This window comes from Pygoscelis adeliae, unplaced genomic scaffold, assembly GCF_000699105.1.
Source record: "Pygoscelis adeliae isolate BGI_AS28 unplaced genomic scaffold, ASM69910v1 Scaffold25, whole genome shotgun sequence".
NCBI lineage: Eukaryota > Metazoa > Chordata > Aves > Sphenisciformes > Spheniscidae > Pygoscelis > Pygoscelis adeliae.
In genome coordinates, this window is record NW_008824808.1 from 4,674,985 (window position 1) to 4,690,974 (window position 15,990).

General features: G+C 37.9%; 1 protein-coding gene across 1 annotated transcript in view; it reads left to right on the top strand.

Moving 5' to 3' along the window:
• Nucleotides 1–1,619: 1,619 nt before the first annotated feature.
• The window catches only part of THRB (thyroid hormone receptor, beta), a gene marked incomplete at its 3' end in the record, with an annotated part of 49,065 nt that continues 34,694 nt past the window's right edge, over nucleotides 1,620–15,990 (top strand). Inside the window, exon 1 of the mRNA XM_009324188.1 lies at nucleotides 1,620–1,686. Within this exon, the coding sequence (XP_009322463.1) occupies nucleotides 1,680–1,686 (7 nt within the window). The remainder of the gene's footprint in view (nucleotides 1,687–15,990) is intronic.

Here is a 15,990-nt window from a genome sequence, read left to right on the forward strand (position 1 = left end):
GTCCCGCCGCCATCTTGTGGAGCCTTTGGAGGGGGATTGCAGAGCCTCGGGCGACGGAGCTCCCGGGAGGGTTTTCAGCCCTCGCCGGTGTAGTGCTGGGAGGGTTGATGAGCTTAGGTGAAACGACGACCCAGATACATTAATTACGCGGTACATGCGATTGCTGCAGTTCACCTGCTTTCTCATTCTAGTGGCGTTGTCTGTGCCTAAATAGGGCGGATGCACTCGATGTCCTTTTAGCCTGCTGTTGGTGAAGGATATTTATTTCAAGGACGAGGAAGGGAAACGCTCCCCGTGTGAGGAGACTGGCTGAGAGGAAGTACAGACAGAGCTGTGGCGCTGAACGGATGGAGAGAAATAAAACCCAAAAGTGCATTAACAAAGTAAAGCCCAAGGGACAGTTTCTTAACATAAAATGTCAATCAGGACAATGTAAGAGAGGTTGTACTTCCCCTATAAAACGTCACTTGTATGCTAACATTAAAAGATACATGTTTCCTAGTGATCAAGACAGCATGACTGATCCCAGGCTAGTTTTCCACTGGCATTAGTGGGGTCAGTTGTAGGCCTGGGATTTCTTATTTAAAAATTCTAGTAAGATCTTGTCTCTGTTCTGGAGTAATGCCTTTAGGATTGTCGCCGCTCGGATTGGATTGTTGGTGCTTAAACTAGGGAGCGAGCGAGCCAGGATCATCCAGCTGGGCACCATGGTTTGGGCTGGGATGGCTGAACGAGGGCATGCTGCCTGTGATCCCTCTGTTTGAAAAACGTTACGGCTAGTATAAATACAGACATTGCTGAAGGATGATGCCGTAACTGGTGTCGGTGACTTTCTCTCCGGACACAAAATTAGCTTGCAGGGCTTTGGTCTTGGCTACCAAACAGAAAAGGAGTATAGTTAATGTGTCAGTGTGTATGTATGGACATATGAACGGGGGAGGCAATCCAAATATGAAAACCACGACTTTAGGATGCCAAATCCAGTTCCTCACAGCTGCAGTTATCTCCCTAATAAAATAGAGAATGCCATTGTTCAAAACTTAAAGTAATAAGTGCATATAAATTAGTTTTCTACCAAATGATTAAAATTACTATTTACATCTCCAAACTTTGTAAAAGTTGATAGACTTCTGAGTTTCAAATGATTGAAGAAGAATCAATGTAACTGTAGACAGAGAATTTCTAGTTCCTTTGAATCTTCTCTTTTTACTGAACTTGAGAGTGATGGGCATATATCATTAGAACCTGTAAAGTAAAAAACAATTAGCTCCTAAAGTTACATATTAGACCTAAAGGAACTTCTGCAAAAAATTAAGGGAAAGTGTTCCATGAAGTGGGCAGAAGCTTTTTTTTTCCTGCGTCAGTAGCCGCCAGCTTTTTGACCTTGCTTCCAAATCCCTGTTACCCACAGCTCCTCCAGTCCACCAGGTTTTGGACCTGACTTGCATTCATTGCCTCATGCAGTTCAGCAAGGTGCATTGAATTTAATGTATTAAGCCATCAAACATGGATTGTGGTATTCAAGATCCAAAATGTTCCATCCTGTTTAAATGTTAATGGTATTCTGCAGATTTGCATTTATGGACGTATTACATGGGGTTTTTTTTCCTTTTTTTGGCAGGTGACATTGGTGACGGAAGAAGAACAAGAATGATTACATATCCATAACTCCCAGCAGTATGTCAGGTAATCATATTTCACAAGAGCATCTATGCAATATTTCTTGCTTTGCTGGAGTGATTATTATTAAATGTTCACTGCAAAATACTGCTTTAACAAGTTCTGAATGCATTGGTGCTGGGAATTGAAATTTTTCCTCTACCCAGAGCGTAGAGATGTGGGGCACATAGTAATCTTCCCCAACAGTTTTCCGCTGAAACTCTTATCCTCCTTGGTTTTCCTTCAGAAACAAAGTTGTGTTTTGTTCTAAACGCCTATTCCAACTTCAGCATTTCTGCTGAAACTGCCAGTACAGTGACAGTTTCTGCTGAGTATGTTGGCCTAAGTTATTTTGTAACATGGACATATCCCCTGAGGTTCAAAGTGAGGCAGCCAAATTCATTTTACATAGATTACCAAGTACTCTTCAGATAATAATTGACTAAGTCTGCAGGTGGGCTGAAGATCCAGAGTTGAAATGACCATTAACCATTTTAAGCCCGCTTAACCATCTTATCCTTTCCAGTTGCAAGCATTTGAAGGCTATACCTAAATTAGCTGTGTCAAACCCCCCATATATTCTAATCCCAGAACAGGATGTCTAAAAAGATGTACTTATTAGGTGGAGGTTGTATAGAAAGCCAGAGAATTTCAGACTTCCAGAATTTGTTTTAGTATTCATCAAATTGCATAAGAAAAGAAAATGTTCTGCTGATGCTGTTTGTCAATGCATATTTCAAGAGCCAAATGCCATAAATGGAACCTTTTAAAAGCCTGTTAGTAAAATGCAGCATGTGCTACATAGGGAAAATCGTAACAAACAAGACTGAATTCCTGGTGTTATGCTCAAGGGACAGTTTATTTTTACTGACTGGGCAGATCAAATAACCTTTGCTTTCCTCTAGAAGGCTCCCATCTTTTTGTGTTGGCCAGCAAGGGGTAACAGTTGCATTCACCAGCAAAACTGATCTTTTAAGTTCAGGGTCCTAGATAGGAGGTAGAGAGTACAATTCATGGGGAGAAACAGAGTATTATTGAAATGCATTCTCTCATAGTAAAATGTATTATTTAATAACATGCAAAGATGTGTCATTTGACTTCTGTTTTTACGGTTTCTTTGCTGTCCGTTGAAGCAGAGGTTAGGCACAGATGCATGTAAGATGGAGGTAGAGGGCATCAAGGCTTTTCGTGGAACAAAGTGGAATATTTGACCCCTGGTTGGTGTGTCAGGCTCTGGGTTAGCATCACCACCACATGAGGATCAGGAAGGAGTTAGTATCCTTAGGCTACATTGGCAGGGCCCCCTAGAGTGTTTCTGCATTCTTCTGCAGGCGTTCTAGGCATGATAATTTCATTTAGCAAATACCTGTTTTGGAAGAATTTAAAGCATTGACATGTAACTCGGTCTTTCCAGCTCTCTGTTGTGCTCTCTTCTGTCTCATGTTAAACTCTGGTTTTTGACCTTTTACCACAGGGTTTGATTTTGCTGTGGTTTTGCAGGAGCAATTAGTAGCTTGTACTATGTGATGGCAAGAGATGGGGAAGGAAATGCAGTGTACCCACTTTACCCTCACCTTATCTGTTCGGGGTGTAGCTTCCTATGGAGGGGGGTTTTGTGGAGAATTCCCACTAGCACTCTAAACAGACCTGTCTCACTGGACTTCCCCCTGGCAGGGCAGCTCTGCTAGGATCAGTGAAACACAAAGCCTAATTGGGAGGACCTGCATTTTCTGCATTTCTTTTGAAAGAAGTGAGCAGAACAAATACGTGCAAAGAAAATGGTCGCCAGGTGAAAAAAAAAAGGTTCGTTGCAGAAGATGACTGTTGGTACAGCTGTAGATGGTCCAGCGCTTTTCATTATGAGCAGTTTATATTTTCTGTTTCTCATTCTAGGGATGAAATTCCCTACATGAGTGTGAACGTGAAAAGAAGCATGGATGAAATAAAAATCTTTCAAACTCTATAGGAACTGCATAAATACCACCATCCAGAGCCAGGCAGGACTCCTTTCCTAATAAATGAAAATGAAAGCTTAGATTCTGTTACTGAGTCACTGGGATACAAGAGCGGAATCTAATCCAAAACCAAACCAGTTGCCTAAAATAATAGGCTGTATTATTCTGATTTTTTGATAGATAATTTCTCTGCCCATATGTTACAATTTTACTGCAGTAAGAGTTTTCGTCTTGTAGGCACTGCCCCAAAACCTCCAGTTTCTAGTGGAGTCTAGAGAAGTTTTTCTTACAGAAGATTGTAGAATTTGGCCTTTGGTAGTAAAGGCCAATGGCTTTACTACATTTTGCAGTTGCCATAGGAAAAATATTTTGAATATTTTGACATCTCAGCTTTAAAAGCATATACTGGTGTGATTGTTTTATGGCACACATCTATAATTGTATGTGCTTATAGCTTTTAATAAAGAGAGAGTTCAAGTTTTCTGAAATTATTTTGGGAACTTCAAAGTTACGGGTAACATGGAAGGATTGCAGAAGTGTGGAAGCCCTTATTAAAAGTGAATAAAATGAAAAATAAAAAGCAAAATGAATGCACCAAGTACAATTTTTGCATGCAAAAAGATAAACTGAAAGGCAAATGTTGAGTTAATGAAGTCCAAACTACTCTTCCTTTTTCTTAGAATGCAGTCAAAATAGACTTCACACAGCAATACAGGTGGAGTTAATGAACAGCTAATATTGGGTACTCGATGACATTAGAAGCTGACAAGTGAGAAGCTGGACCTACAGGTTTTGTAAACACTGTGCTTGTCAGTATGCTTTTGCGACTATGCCAGTTCTAAGTGTCAAAACTTGCCTAACCAGTTTTACGTACACATAACTCAGATGATGACCAAACATTGAGATAAAGGGATGCTTCTGGGGAGATGGAGAGCTGGACATAATATGACTTGCAGTTGAGTACTAAGTCTGAGACAGACCCATTCTGTTCTCATAAACTGAAGCTTGGTACATCCCTAAAATAAATACTTTTCAGATGAGTGATCACACACATAAATGTAACAAAGCAAATCTGAAAGGTTAGCTTTCCTGTTTTGAAATGTGGTTTTTTTAAAACGTTCATTGTCTTTTATGATAAATGCTGCAGCAGATCTGATGCTTTTAAAGAACAACATCAAAAATGCATTTAGGGAATATAAGTAAAATATGTTTGGGGGTTTTTTTAATAGAAATAAGTGAAAAATGACTGATTGGATGCTTCCCCATAGTTCATCAGCAGCTTTACAGTTGGCACCAGCAATTACTGTCCACAGAGTAATACCTGGAAAAAAAAATTATAAGCATTTTAAAAATTAGTACTATCTTAGCAATAACTGCAGGTCTTTCTGCCATACATTAGCACAAGAGAATAGGAAAGTTAAAAAGTTGGAAAGTCTTATTTTCTCATTGAGAAGATAATGCTTTCAGATAAATAAGTATGTAACATAGTTCATTAAAAAATTCTTGCTGTTTAAATACTGTAGTGAAGCTTCTGGCTTTAGCATCAGTATTCACTGGCGATAGTCATTATTCACGGGCAATAACCTATCACTGAAGGCTTCCTTCTGTACATTTTCTCCCAAAATGCAGGACAAGCCCTGAGACAGATCTTTATCTTACTTCATTTACTGGAGTGAGAACTGAAGAAGGAATTCAAGAATGGGTTCTAAAAACCAGAAAATAGTATTTGTAGAATATACTAAATGTCATTAATTTCACCTTCATGGCAGATGAAGATCGAATGTAAAGAATGTAATAGCGGTGTCAGTGAAGTCTGCAGCAGCTCTTTCACTGACTTCAATAAGGCCAGGATTTTACTCTGCTTTTACTTGGAGTTTCATAATCGACTCAGACATTGTGCTTCTACTCTCAAATATTCACACTGTTCTATTTGGTAATGACTGTAAAGTTAGATCAAGATAGGGATTATAATAAAATTAAGTGCTTACATTAGGGAATATAATTTAAATGTCATAAATGCATATTTTCAGTGAGTAGAATTCAATATGCAGCATTTCTTGTAACAGGTCACTCATTTGGAGAAGAAAATTAATCCACTTTTGTGCAACAAATCCATTTGAAAACCAGTGTCTCCAAGGGTGTTGCATGTAGTTTCCAAGAACTGGGAAAAGTAATAGGATAGGAAAGGTACCATCTTTTCTTCATGAGTCTTTCCACTGTAATGCTCATTACCCTGTAAACTCGCCATTAATTCAGATGGAGAATAGTTTTTTGTGTAGCATCAGTTGAGAAAATATTTCTCCTGAATTTCTATAATGATTTTCCTAGGATAATTTAATTTGACATACATCACTGTCTGACACTTCTTGTCTGCCAGACCATGATAAAATCCAACTGACTCACGTGTATTATTTCTTTTAAGTAATGGACTTTTTAGAAGGACAGTAAATACTTTAATATAAGGTTTTGTTACGCCAGGATTCAGCAGCTTTGTAATGAGCTTTTGGGGATTTTCAAAAGGTTAACAGGATTTATGTTGTGGGATGTTTTTGCATGAAGCTATGAATCACTCCATGATGGCTCTTATTACTTAGAAGCATATTTTTGAATATGCAGTTAAAAATATCACACTTGGTAAGTTCTAGGTTACAGACATTCTGGTTTAATTTTAACTTTTTTGTTTTAAACTTTAATATTTTAAAAAGTGCTTTCAAAAAGTGCTATATAAATACAAAAGTTTCAAAAGGTAAGTAGTCTGTATAACATTTTGGAATGTTTCAATTTTTTATGCAATTCTTTAATAATGTGTTGGGGTTTTCTTTCCCATCATGGGGGAAAAAAAAGGCTCTCTGAAGAGTGTTTTTTTCTTTAGAAGAAACATGAAGATCTTATGTCTACGTGTTTCTCAAAGTGTTTTAAGTTTGGTATTTACAACTCATGGATACCTGCTATATTTTCCAGATAAGATACACACATTTTTCAAAAAATTTGGATCTGGATAGATTTCACAAAGAACAGAGAAAACACACATTTTTTTAGCTTTGCAACATCTGCTAGCCATTTTCTTAAGTATGTTTCATTATGTTAGTGCTGATATTTTTTTCCTTTTTTTTCCCCAATAATCCATCAGTATACTTAGTCCCTTTCTATAGTAATTTTATCTAAACCAGAGGTGCTTCTTTTTGTTAACTTGTCTTTCTGAAGTTTATTTCTGATGGGAGCAGACAGTTGTGTTTGAAATTTTGAGTATCGTTCTTAGACTGTGTAACACCGTGTTTCACTGCTGCCATCAGATAGAAGGAGTGCATAGTGTTGACAATATAAAACATACTTGTTAATTTCGCAGGCAAAACCTTTTAAAATAGTTAATTAAAAAAACCAAAATGTCCTTGTGTTTCTTCTAAGTCTTCTCCACTAGCCTACAGAATAAAACACTTTCCTTTGCTGTGCTTGCCACAGGAGTTGCAGCCTGCCATTTTACGGTCTTCATAAGCCTGACCACAGACTGCTGCTCAGTTCTTCTGATGACTGTATGTCAGAGCAATGAACTTACACTTGTCCTTGATACGCAGTCCTATATGCAGAGAGGACTGTAATTTTTTTTGTGCCAAATGTAAAGCTGTCGATGGACTATAGGAAAGCTACTATCCAATCAGGCATTTTCCGGTTATTTCCACATAAACAAAATACCCTTTACATTCCCTAAATGCATTTCTGATGATGTTCTTCAAAAGCATCAGATTTGCTACAGCGCTTACCATAAAAGAAGACAAATGTTTAAGGAAATGTTTAAAGGTTGCAAAACATGAAGGCCAGACTTTCAGATCTGCTTTGTTACGTATGTGATCACGTGTCTGAAAACTCTTTAGACCTGTACCAAACTTCAGTTTATTACAAGTTTTAAAGAATTCTCTCCTCACATCTCAGTTTGCCTGTCTTTCTGAAGAAGCCTTTGACTGCATTATTTGGGCAAACTTTATTTGTTTATTTATTGGTTTTTGTCTTTCACAAATTATGTTTGTCAAGGCTGCTAGTTTTAGTACCTCTTTTTTTACCTGGCCATTGCTCAAACCTCCGTCCTTGAACAGGAGGTGTTATTTCAAGGTCCAGGGTATCTCTTTAAGCAATTCTGGAAATAAAATAGCTTGAACGGTTTCATCATCTTGAAAAAACAAAAGAGCTTCAATTATGTGCACTTATCCCCAGGATTTGCTGTTAGTAAACAGTGGCCAAATACACTGTCCATTCCTCAGTGGGGAGGGGTGGAAGGTCTAATGTGGGACTGAGGAAAGACCATGTGAACTGATTGGAAAGCTCATGGCAAAAGCAGTACTCAGAATCAAGATTTAACAAAATGGTGGTAGTGATTTGAAGTGATTTGTGGCAGTGATTTCTCAAATGGTTTCACTGTAACTTACATGTTTTTAAAGATCTATTTTATGGTATTTTGGTCCATAATCTGGAAATGGTGTTTTGGCTTCTCACTTTTATTTTAGTAGGTTCCCAGGCATTAAAAGAATTACCTAACACAACATGAAGAGAGTAAAAATCCATTAACATTCCCATATTCACACAAGCAGTAGTCTGCAAAATAAGTCCTGGAGAGGTGGGTCGCTGTCTGTTGGGCATCAAATTAATCTTGGTTTAAAACAAACAGAGGGAGGTGGTTCTGCACATTAAAGAGAGACAGATACTGGAACTCCTTGCCAAAGGGTGTTGTGAATGCAAGAAGTGTACGCAAGAGGAGACTGAGCTGCACTTCAAAGAGAGATCCCTTGGGTATTGCTACCATTTAGATAGGCTACAGGGGCTCAGGCAATCCCTTGGGCTGACAAGCAGCTGGGGATTGGGAGACTATTGGTGGGAGCTCTCATATATGCTTGCTTTGTTTTACTCTTCCCCGGGTATCTGCTTACTGCTCCTGTTGGAGAACTGTAATCAGGCGAGCCCTGTGGTTTGAACAGAGCTGCCGTGCTCAGGTATACCTTGTTCTCAGAAAAACTCTCTCCAATGCGTTGTACAGAACTACAAGAGGGTCAAATGCATTTAGCATCTATGTGACGGTATTGGTTAACGTCACCTTTCTAGTTCCATTGTGTATCCCAGTATCTTACTGCTTTTTCCCATATACCTTTGGTCATTAGTCTCTTTCAGTATTTTTATTGTATCTGTAGCTGTCACAAGATTCCGTATTTGGGTACACAACTCCTGTTCATTTCTCTAAGGAAAGGGTTTCAGATAGCTCTTTACATACCAAAACCCTGAACCATTTGCTTCTCTGTGCTCAGAACCTGCCTCTGGTTAACTTACAGATAAGCTGTCACGTTCTTCTGGATATTCTTTTCCTCTGATTAATTTTTTCTTATGTTTAGAAATTTGAGCATAATGTCAAGCCCAGGTTCTTGATGAGATAAGTATCTCTCTCATATTACTTTAATAGTTAATAGAAATTCAGTGTGTTTTTAAAAAACAATTACACCGGTTCACACTGAGGAGCTCATTAAGATATCTGTCAGTAAGAACAAGGATAAAGCTATTACACTGTATATTGCAAGTTTCTTAATGTTACCTTTTTTTACACATTAAAAACTCTTTACAAAGTTTATTGTAATATCTGCGCACTTTTCTTTCATGATGATGCAATCTTTGTCCAAAAGATTGTTTGAAAATATTGAAATTTAATTTATATTGAAAGCCATATTCTAAAATGTAATATTTAAACATTGTATAGTATTGCCACTGTTAAAGCGAGTAACAGTACAACAGTCCTGGATTAAATAATCCTGGCTCTGTTTACTTCCACAACCATACACATACACACATGTTTCTGAAATACTGGAAACCACCTAGTGGTTTCAGTAGACATCACTAGTTCCACCTGCTAGAGTCCTTTTCTCTCATTGTACAATTTTTTCTTATAGTCACTGTCATTTTCACATTTTAAAATTTAGGAAAGGAATCACATGTTCTCAAAGGTTTTATTTAGCACATTATGTGAAGGCAGGGTTTGCATATTTATAAAGAAGAATCTGGCTAGTCTGTATTAGCTGTGCTTCATCCTTCTGCTTATTCAAAGATCACAAGAACCTAGTTTAAAAGTTGAGAAACTCCGTTGTGAAGTGTTTCCCTGTTTGAGAAGGAAGAATAAGAAGAAAATGCTATGGTGCTATTTGGGAGAAAAGGGGAGGAAGGGAAGGGAGAAAGGGGAGGGGAAGAGGAGAGGAGAAGCAAAAAAATGAAGGAAAGAAAACAAAATGTTGTGAACTGACAGCAACATTAATGAGAAGAAATGAAATCTTAGCCTCATCTGGCACAGATAGTTTTATCATTCCCAGCACAAACACATGAAAACTTTACATGCTTTTACTTATAGTTACTTTGTGTGCTTTAAAATGCTTGTACAAAATATGAATTGGGTTTTAATTTTGCTGGGGAGATGTCCTTTAATTGTAGCTTGCTTGCTTTTTTTTCTGAAGTCATTAAGTAAAAATCCTCTAGTGTTATTGGACTGGGTCCATACAAAGCTAGGCTGCTCGGTCAACCTACTATGCACCCCTCAGTCCTAATCCTGATTACATTTGCCTTAGTTGATCTCTCTGAAGCCAACCCACTTCAATGTCCTTAGATGCTTGCGTACTTCAGTGTTTAAAAAAAAAAAAAACAACAAACCAGTAAAGTGCTGTTGCCCTTGCTGCTCTGTTTTCAGTAAAGTTCAAATATGAGAAGAGGCAAGACTTTATATAAGAATCGTTTTGTCAGTCTTTTGTTTTGCAATCAAGTAAGTTAATGACAATTCAGAGACTGCTAATATATTCACCTACTGCTACTATTTTGATCAGCTACAAGTTGAAATTCTTACAGGCTGTGAGCCGTCTTGGAATGTAAAATAACTTTTTGTTGTGAGAGGAAGTGTCTTTGTAACTGTAAAAATAGCAATCCTCTGACATCCCAGAACCGTTGATTTACCTTTTGCCTCGAAACTAAGTGATAGCCTGTGGCTGAGGGTGAAAAAGAAATGTTTGCGCTCCCCCAAAAAAGTGTGAGCAATATAGTCTCTGAGGAGCAGGGACTGATTGCCTGTGTGGTCACGCAGCAGCTTTCATCACCAATGGATCTAGCTGTCAACCGGAGCTACTGCGGTATAAAGCAGTAATAGTAATAACGGTAATGCAAATGCCAGCCTTGGGCGTAACAGGGCAGATCCTGAGCTGGGAAAAATGGGTGTAGCTCTCAGGGCACGGCAGGGAGGATTTAATGCGGTGCCTCTAGGGTTGTTGTGGTGAGCACAGGGAACAGGCAGTCTTTTCAGAGTGCTTTTTGGTCCTATGCTGTGCACCCTGAGTTTTTGTCAGGATCGAAGTTCCGGATAGGTACACAGCTCATTCCAGCGAGAAACGCTGTCCTCCTGGCTGGCTGGCTACCACCTCCCATCTTTCTGGAAGAAACAAGTTACAACTCTCTTCTCTTGAGATGTACTAAAGAAGGGAGAGGCTTTTTGTATCTCTTCCTTTACCACTATTGGCAGATACTAGCAGAGAAGTAGGAGAAAAAGCATATAACTGAGATGAAAACAAATTAATTGTTCCATTGGTTTTATAGTCCTTTATATACTGACATTCAGATAACACTGCATATCTGAGAACAGGCCAACCTTTACAATCACCCATTAGGAGTCTTTGTCTTGGCCTGTAATAAACAATTTCTGAGGGATTCTCCTCGCCTGTCCTTTTAGTTTAGCTCAATGGGCACTTCATCTACTGAAACTTTTCTACTTCTATAAAACACACTTACCTTTAAAGACAGTCTGATGGGAACCTGAGAAAGTCTTTTGAACTGTTGACTGCTCAGATGCCAATTAGTGCTACGATGTGCTGCTTTTATGTCTCTGAAATTACTTGATGATTCCTTTACTTATGTTGACAAGAAGAGCTCTAGGCCCTTCTTATTAGTCCCTCTTTACTCTGAAATAGGGCCTGTGGTTTCAGTCATGATTCATCCCAGTAGGCTGTACTGCTTTCTGCCTTGATTATAGCCATTTTAACAGTAGCTAGAGGGAGAGAGAGATGCTTCTCCTACAATTAGGGAGCTCAAGCAAAATTACATTATCATCCTTTATCAAGGGTTTTGGTTTGACAAAATGAAGAGCAGATGTAGGAGATTTAAACTTCATTCTCTGTTGCAATACAAAAGAAAAAGAAGCTTTTGAGAAATTCGGGCAAGATATGTTAAAACAAAAGGAGTAGAACAAATAATGTAGTCCTGTAGTGAAACTGTAATTTAACATTTTAATAAGCTGAATGGTAATTTAGGACATACATATCTGCTGCACCACAGTGTAGGAAGTGTAAGAAAAGGAGACAAAATATGAGACCCCTCAGTGGTAGTTCCTTACAACTTAATCTTCATCTACCAAAATTTGAATGTCAGATGTCCCTGGTGACTGAAGGGAATTTGTGAAAGAAGGTGGAAGCTTGTAAAATTAAATAAACTGTAGCTAGCATAGGAGTCAGAATAGTGAGGCAAATTTCGGAGGAAACTAAAGCAAAAGAGAGGATAAAGCTGCTTGATGTTGGGTTAGCCTTTGTGAACTCTGCCTGGGCAAATTCCAAATGATGGAAGCTATAATAGAATCAGTTACTTCTCATAGTTTAAATGTGTCTAGAATCATATTTTAAAATCCCACAGATGTTTTGCAAACACAGAAATTGGAAAAATAAGTTTTAATTTTACTTTTTAAGTTAAGGAGGGTTTTAGAGTCCCTTGCTAAGCTTAAAAATCTGTAAGCCTTGTGTGACGTCCTCTCTGAATCCTTCGGGAACAAAAGTTCTACCGTTGCGATGAGTGTATGTTTTCTAATTAAAATCAAACGTAAAGCAAATCCACATAATATAGGCTAAAAGGCAGCAAAGATGGCCTTTAATATCAACGATAAATTTGGGAAAAAGAGAGAGAAATTTTTGCCTAACAAGATTGAACAGCCTGGATAATGAATCACTGATCTCATTTCCAGGACTAATAGCAAGAACTGAGTAACTGAGGATATAACTGACTTTTTTAAACAAGGTTGAGAATTGTGTGGGGTCAGTGGTCTGCTCAAGAAATTGACAAAACGTAGAAGGATCTATTTATGATTGAATAGTAGAAATGCCTATATTTTTAATATATATATTGCACATGCCTGACTCTCGCATTTATATAAAGATGCAATATTATCCATGCAGGGAGATAACTAGAACGTGAAGGAAGACAAGGAAGAGGAAAGTAGCCTTGTACTGAAGGGTACGTTATCTGAGGTTACACAAAACCTGGTGGAAGGGTGGGTTATAGTGCACAGTTCCTCTCCATGCCAACAAGAGTGAAGTGGCCAAGTTTGGTTCAGATCTTACAGGGAAGTTCTGTGCAGCTCCCGGAGGGTCTTACCAGAACAATCCAGTCTCTCCCTCTGAGCTTAAATTTTTTATGAAGTCTAGAAGATAATAAAAGTGTTCAAATTATGAAAAAAAAGGTTTATATTCTGTTATATTAATTTTTTTTAATTGCCTAGTATTTTCTGGGTTACTTTCACTATTCTATTTTATTATCCTCCTACAAGTGATATTCTCTTGCCATATTACCTGCATTTAGAGTTAGTTTTTAATTTTACTAAGAAAACCAAGTCTGAACTAAGAGCAGATCTATAAAGCCAGAAGTAAGTAGGTAAGTGCAAATTCTATAGTTAACTTACATATGCATTGAAGTCTCTGATGCCAGACAGTTTCTCACGGAAATTCGTGTTACTGATGTCCAGCTGAGATACAGTGAGTAGAAGGAATGGACTTTTAACTGCAAATATCAGGTGAGCTTACACTCCCAGCAAAAAAAAAAAGGTATGCATTTGCATTTAAAATTAAATAAGATATTGAGGAAAGCTATATATACTCTCAGGGATTAACACCGGATAACAGTATTTCATACTAACCATAATTAAGTCTTCTGAATATATCCTATATTAGCAATGTTCCACTTAACAGAAGTCTTAAGACAAAACTTTCAGAAAGAGCAGCAGTATGATAGATCTGGTAACTGAAATCCAAAGTTATCTATAATCATTTTTGTCAGGAAATTACCGACTTAGTATGCACTTATTCACTAATATGTGTACGGATTACTTTACTGAGTGAAATGTGTGTAAAATTAACTCTTCTGTCCATTAAAATAGCAGAATCTTACTCTGATTAAAACCACAGTGGATATCAGTCATCAAATGTCTGGAATTTGCTATGTTCTATATGCAAGTTAAAAAGCTATTTTGTATTTGAATATTGATACATATAAAATAAAACTATTTCTTTAAATGTGGAATATCATCTCTGATGTGTCATTTCTATAGCATTTAGGTTTGCTACCCCAAAATAGAAAATGGGCTATATTTAGTTGTACAGATTTATCAATTAGTGGTATCTCAGTTTCTTCTGTATCAAAGAATAAATAAATTTGCCTAATCATTATGACTAATTAGATCAAATCAGGCAGCTTTAGTGTTGTTCATTATCTACACTGGTCCCAAATGTCCAAACTCCTGTGATAAAATCAGTGTCTCTGATACTCCACTGTGACCACAACTAGAGAAAGGCAGTAGGTAGCAAAAGCGGAACTGCTAAGCATGCCCACATAAGAATGTCACACTTAGGTAACAGAGTGTCCCTCAGGTCAGCCTACGATAAGAGCAAAGTCAAACAAGGCTGAATCCTTGATGTTTTGTGTTTTAAGTATCTGAAAATTGTTCACGACCAGCCTCGACCTACAAGACCTCAAATGATCATATGAGCAAGGCAATAAATTGGTGGTAACTTGCCCTGAGGCCCATGTTGTAGTTGTGATGTTGTGAAAGTTACATCTAGTGTTAGCCTGTACACCTAGATCTGCCTACTTGGTCAGGCTTCACAGACGGGAAAATTTTATATTTACTTGTACCGAAGGGGAACTATGGTGGCTGAATGGGCATGGCTGAAAGGCTCTGCGTCGTATCAGTGCGGTCAAGTGGAGATGCACGGGAATACCATGCCATTAGGAGAGCCGGGGAACCACTTGCTTTCCAGAACTCCACACCTGAGCAAGATTTTGGCAATGCCAACAGTTTGTAGCTCTGCAGTATTTGCCAAACGTCCAGGACGTGGCCTCCTGTCATGGGACAAACTGATTCACCTTCCTGACAGAAATCAGAAATGGAATATAGCGGGCATAGCAGAAAACCGTTTGTGTAGGAAAAGAGACTCCAAAAATTATGATATCCAGAGGAACGGACAGCAGCTTTCACGAAGTCGACATGCTTCAACTTGGACTAGCACAATTTTACAGCCAGGCCATACAAAAGCAAACTTTCAAGTCATGTCAAGTGCCCAGGAATACCAAAAAGAAGAAAAAAAGTGTAAAGGTAACTGGCATTATTATGCAGAGCACAACAAATGCTGTATTGAAAGAAAACCAACAAACCTAGGTTGTTATATCTTTGTTTATGGTCAGGGGTTTGGCCATTGGTAAAAACTTTATTATGTGGGGGGTGTTTTCTTGTTACCATTTTTTTTAATTGTAATTATTTTTTTTTTCCTGCAGGGATAATTTGATGATTTTTAGTATTCCTTTTTATTCCATTTAATAGCTTTGTGAAGAACCCTGATGACAATGTGATGAGTACTTACTGGGGTTTTATGTGTGATACCTCATATAAAATAATTTCCGTTCCTTTAGCCCTTTAAAAATTTTATTTCTCTCTCTCTCCGTGGTCTTGATAAGCTGATCAAAAATCTTTTCTGAACCTGGCCTTTTTAAATAAAGCATATCCTTGATATGTTAAAAATGCAAAGGCAAACAAACGCATTCTTTTACTACTTTCAGGGTGTTCATCTCTCACCTGTGACTGTGTTGTTTGCCTTCCCTTCTTTCTTATTATTAACCATCCCCAAAGCCTCAGTAAGTGCACATACAGAACTCAAATAAATGGAACTTCTTGTTACGAATATTTGCCTCGGTAGTCAGGAGAATTAACTGTTTTCTTTCAGATAGCTTTTTTGTTCACATCAGCACAGCGTTGAAGGAATTCCTTTTAAGAATCACAGTTGCTTAGGTATTAGAACAAATTTAGTGCTGAAGTTATTTTTACTCCTTTTTAAACTGGGATAAATAGTTCTTCATTGTTCTTCACCTAAAAAATAATTACTGCGTATTTGGAGGGAGGGACTACAAGTTGTTTTCTTTTACTTAAGTCTTGCATCACTCTAGGAAGAAAGATTACAGTGTCAGGAAGGATATCACCTCATGAAAAAGTTAAACTGGTCTAAGTACCTGATTTCTTTAGATTTAGTTGCTCTTTACCTCAGAATGCCTCTTTGCTAACAGA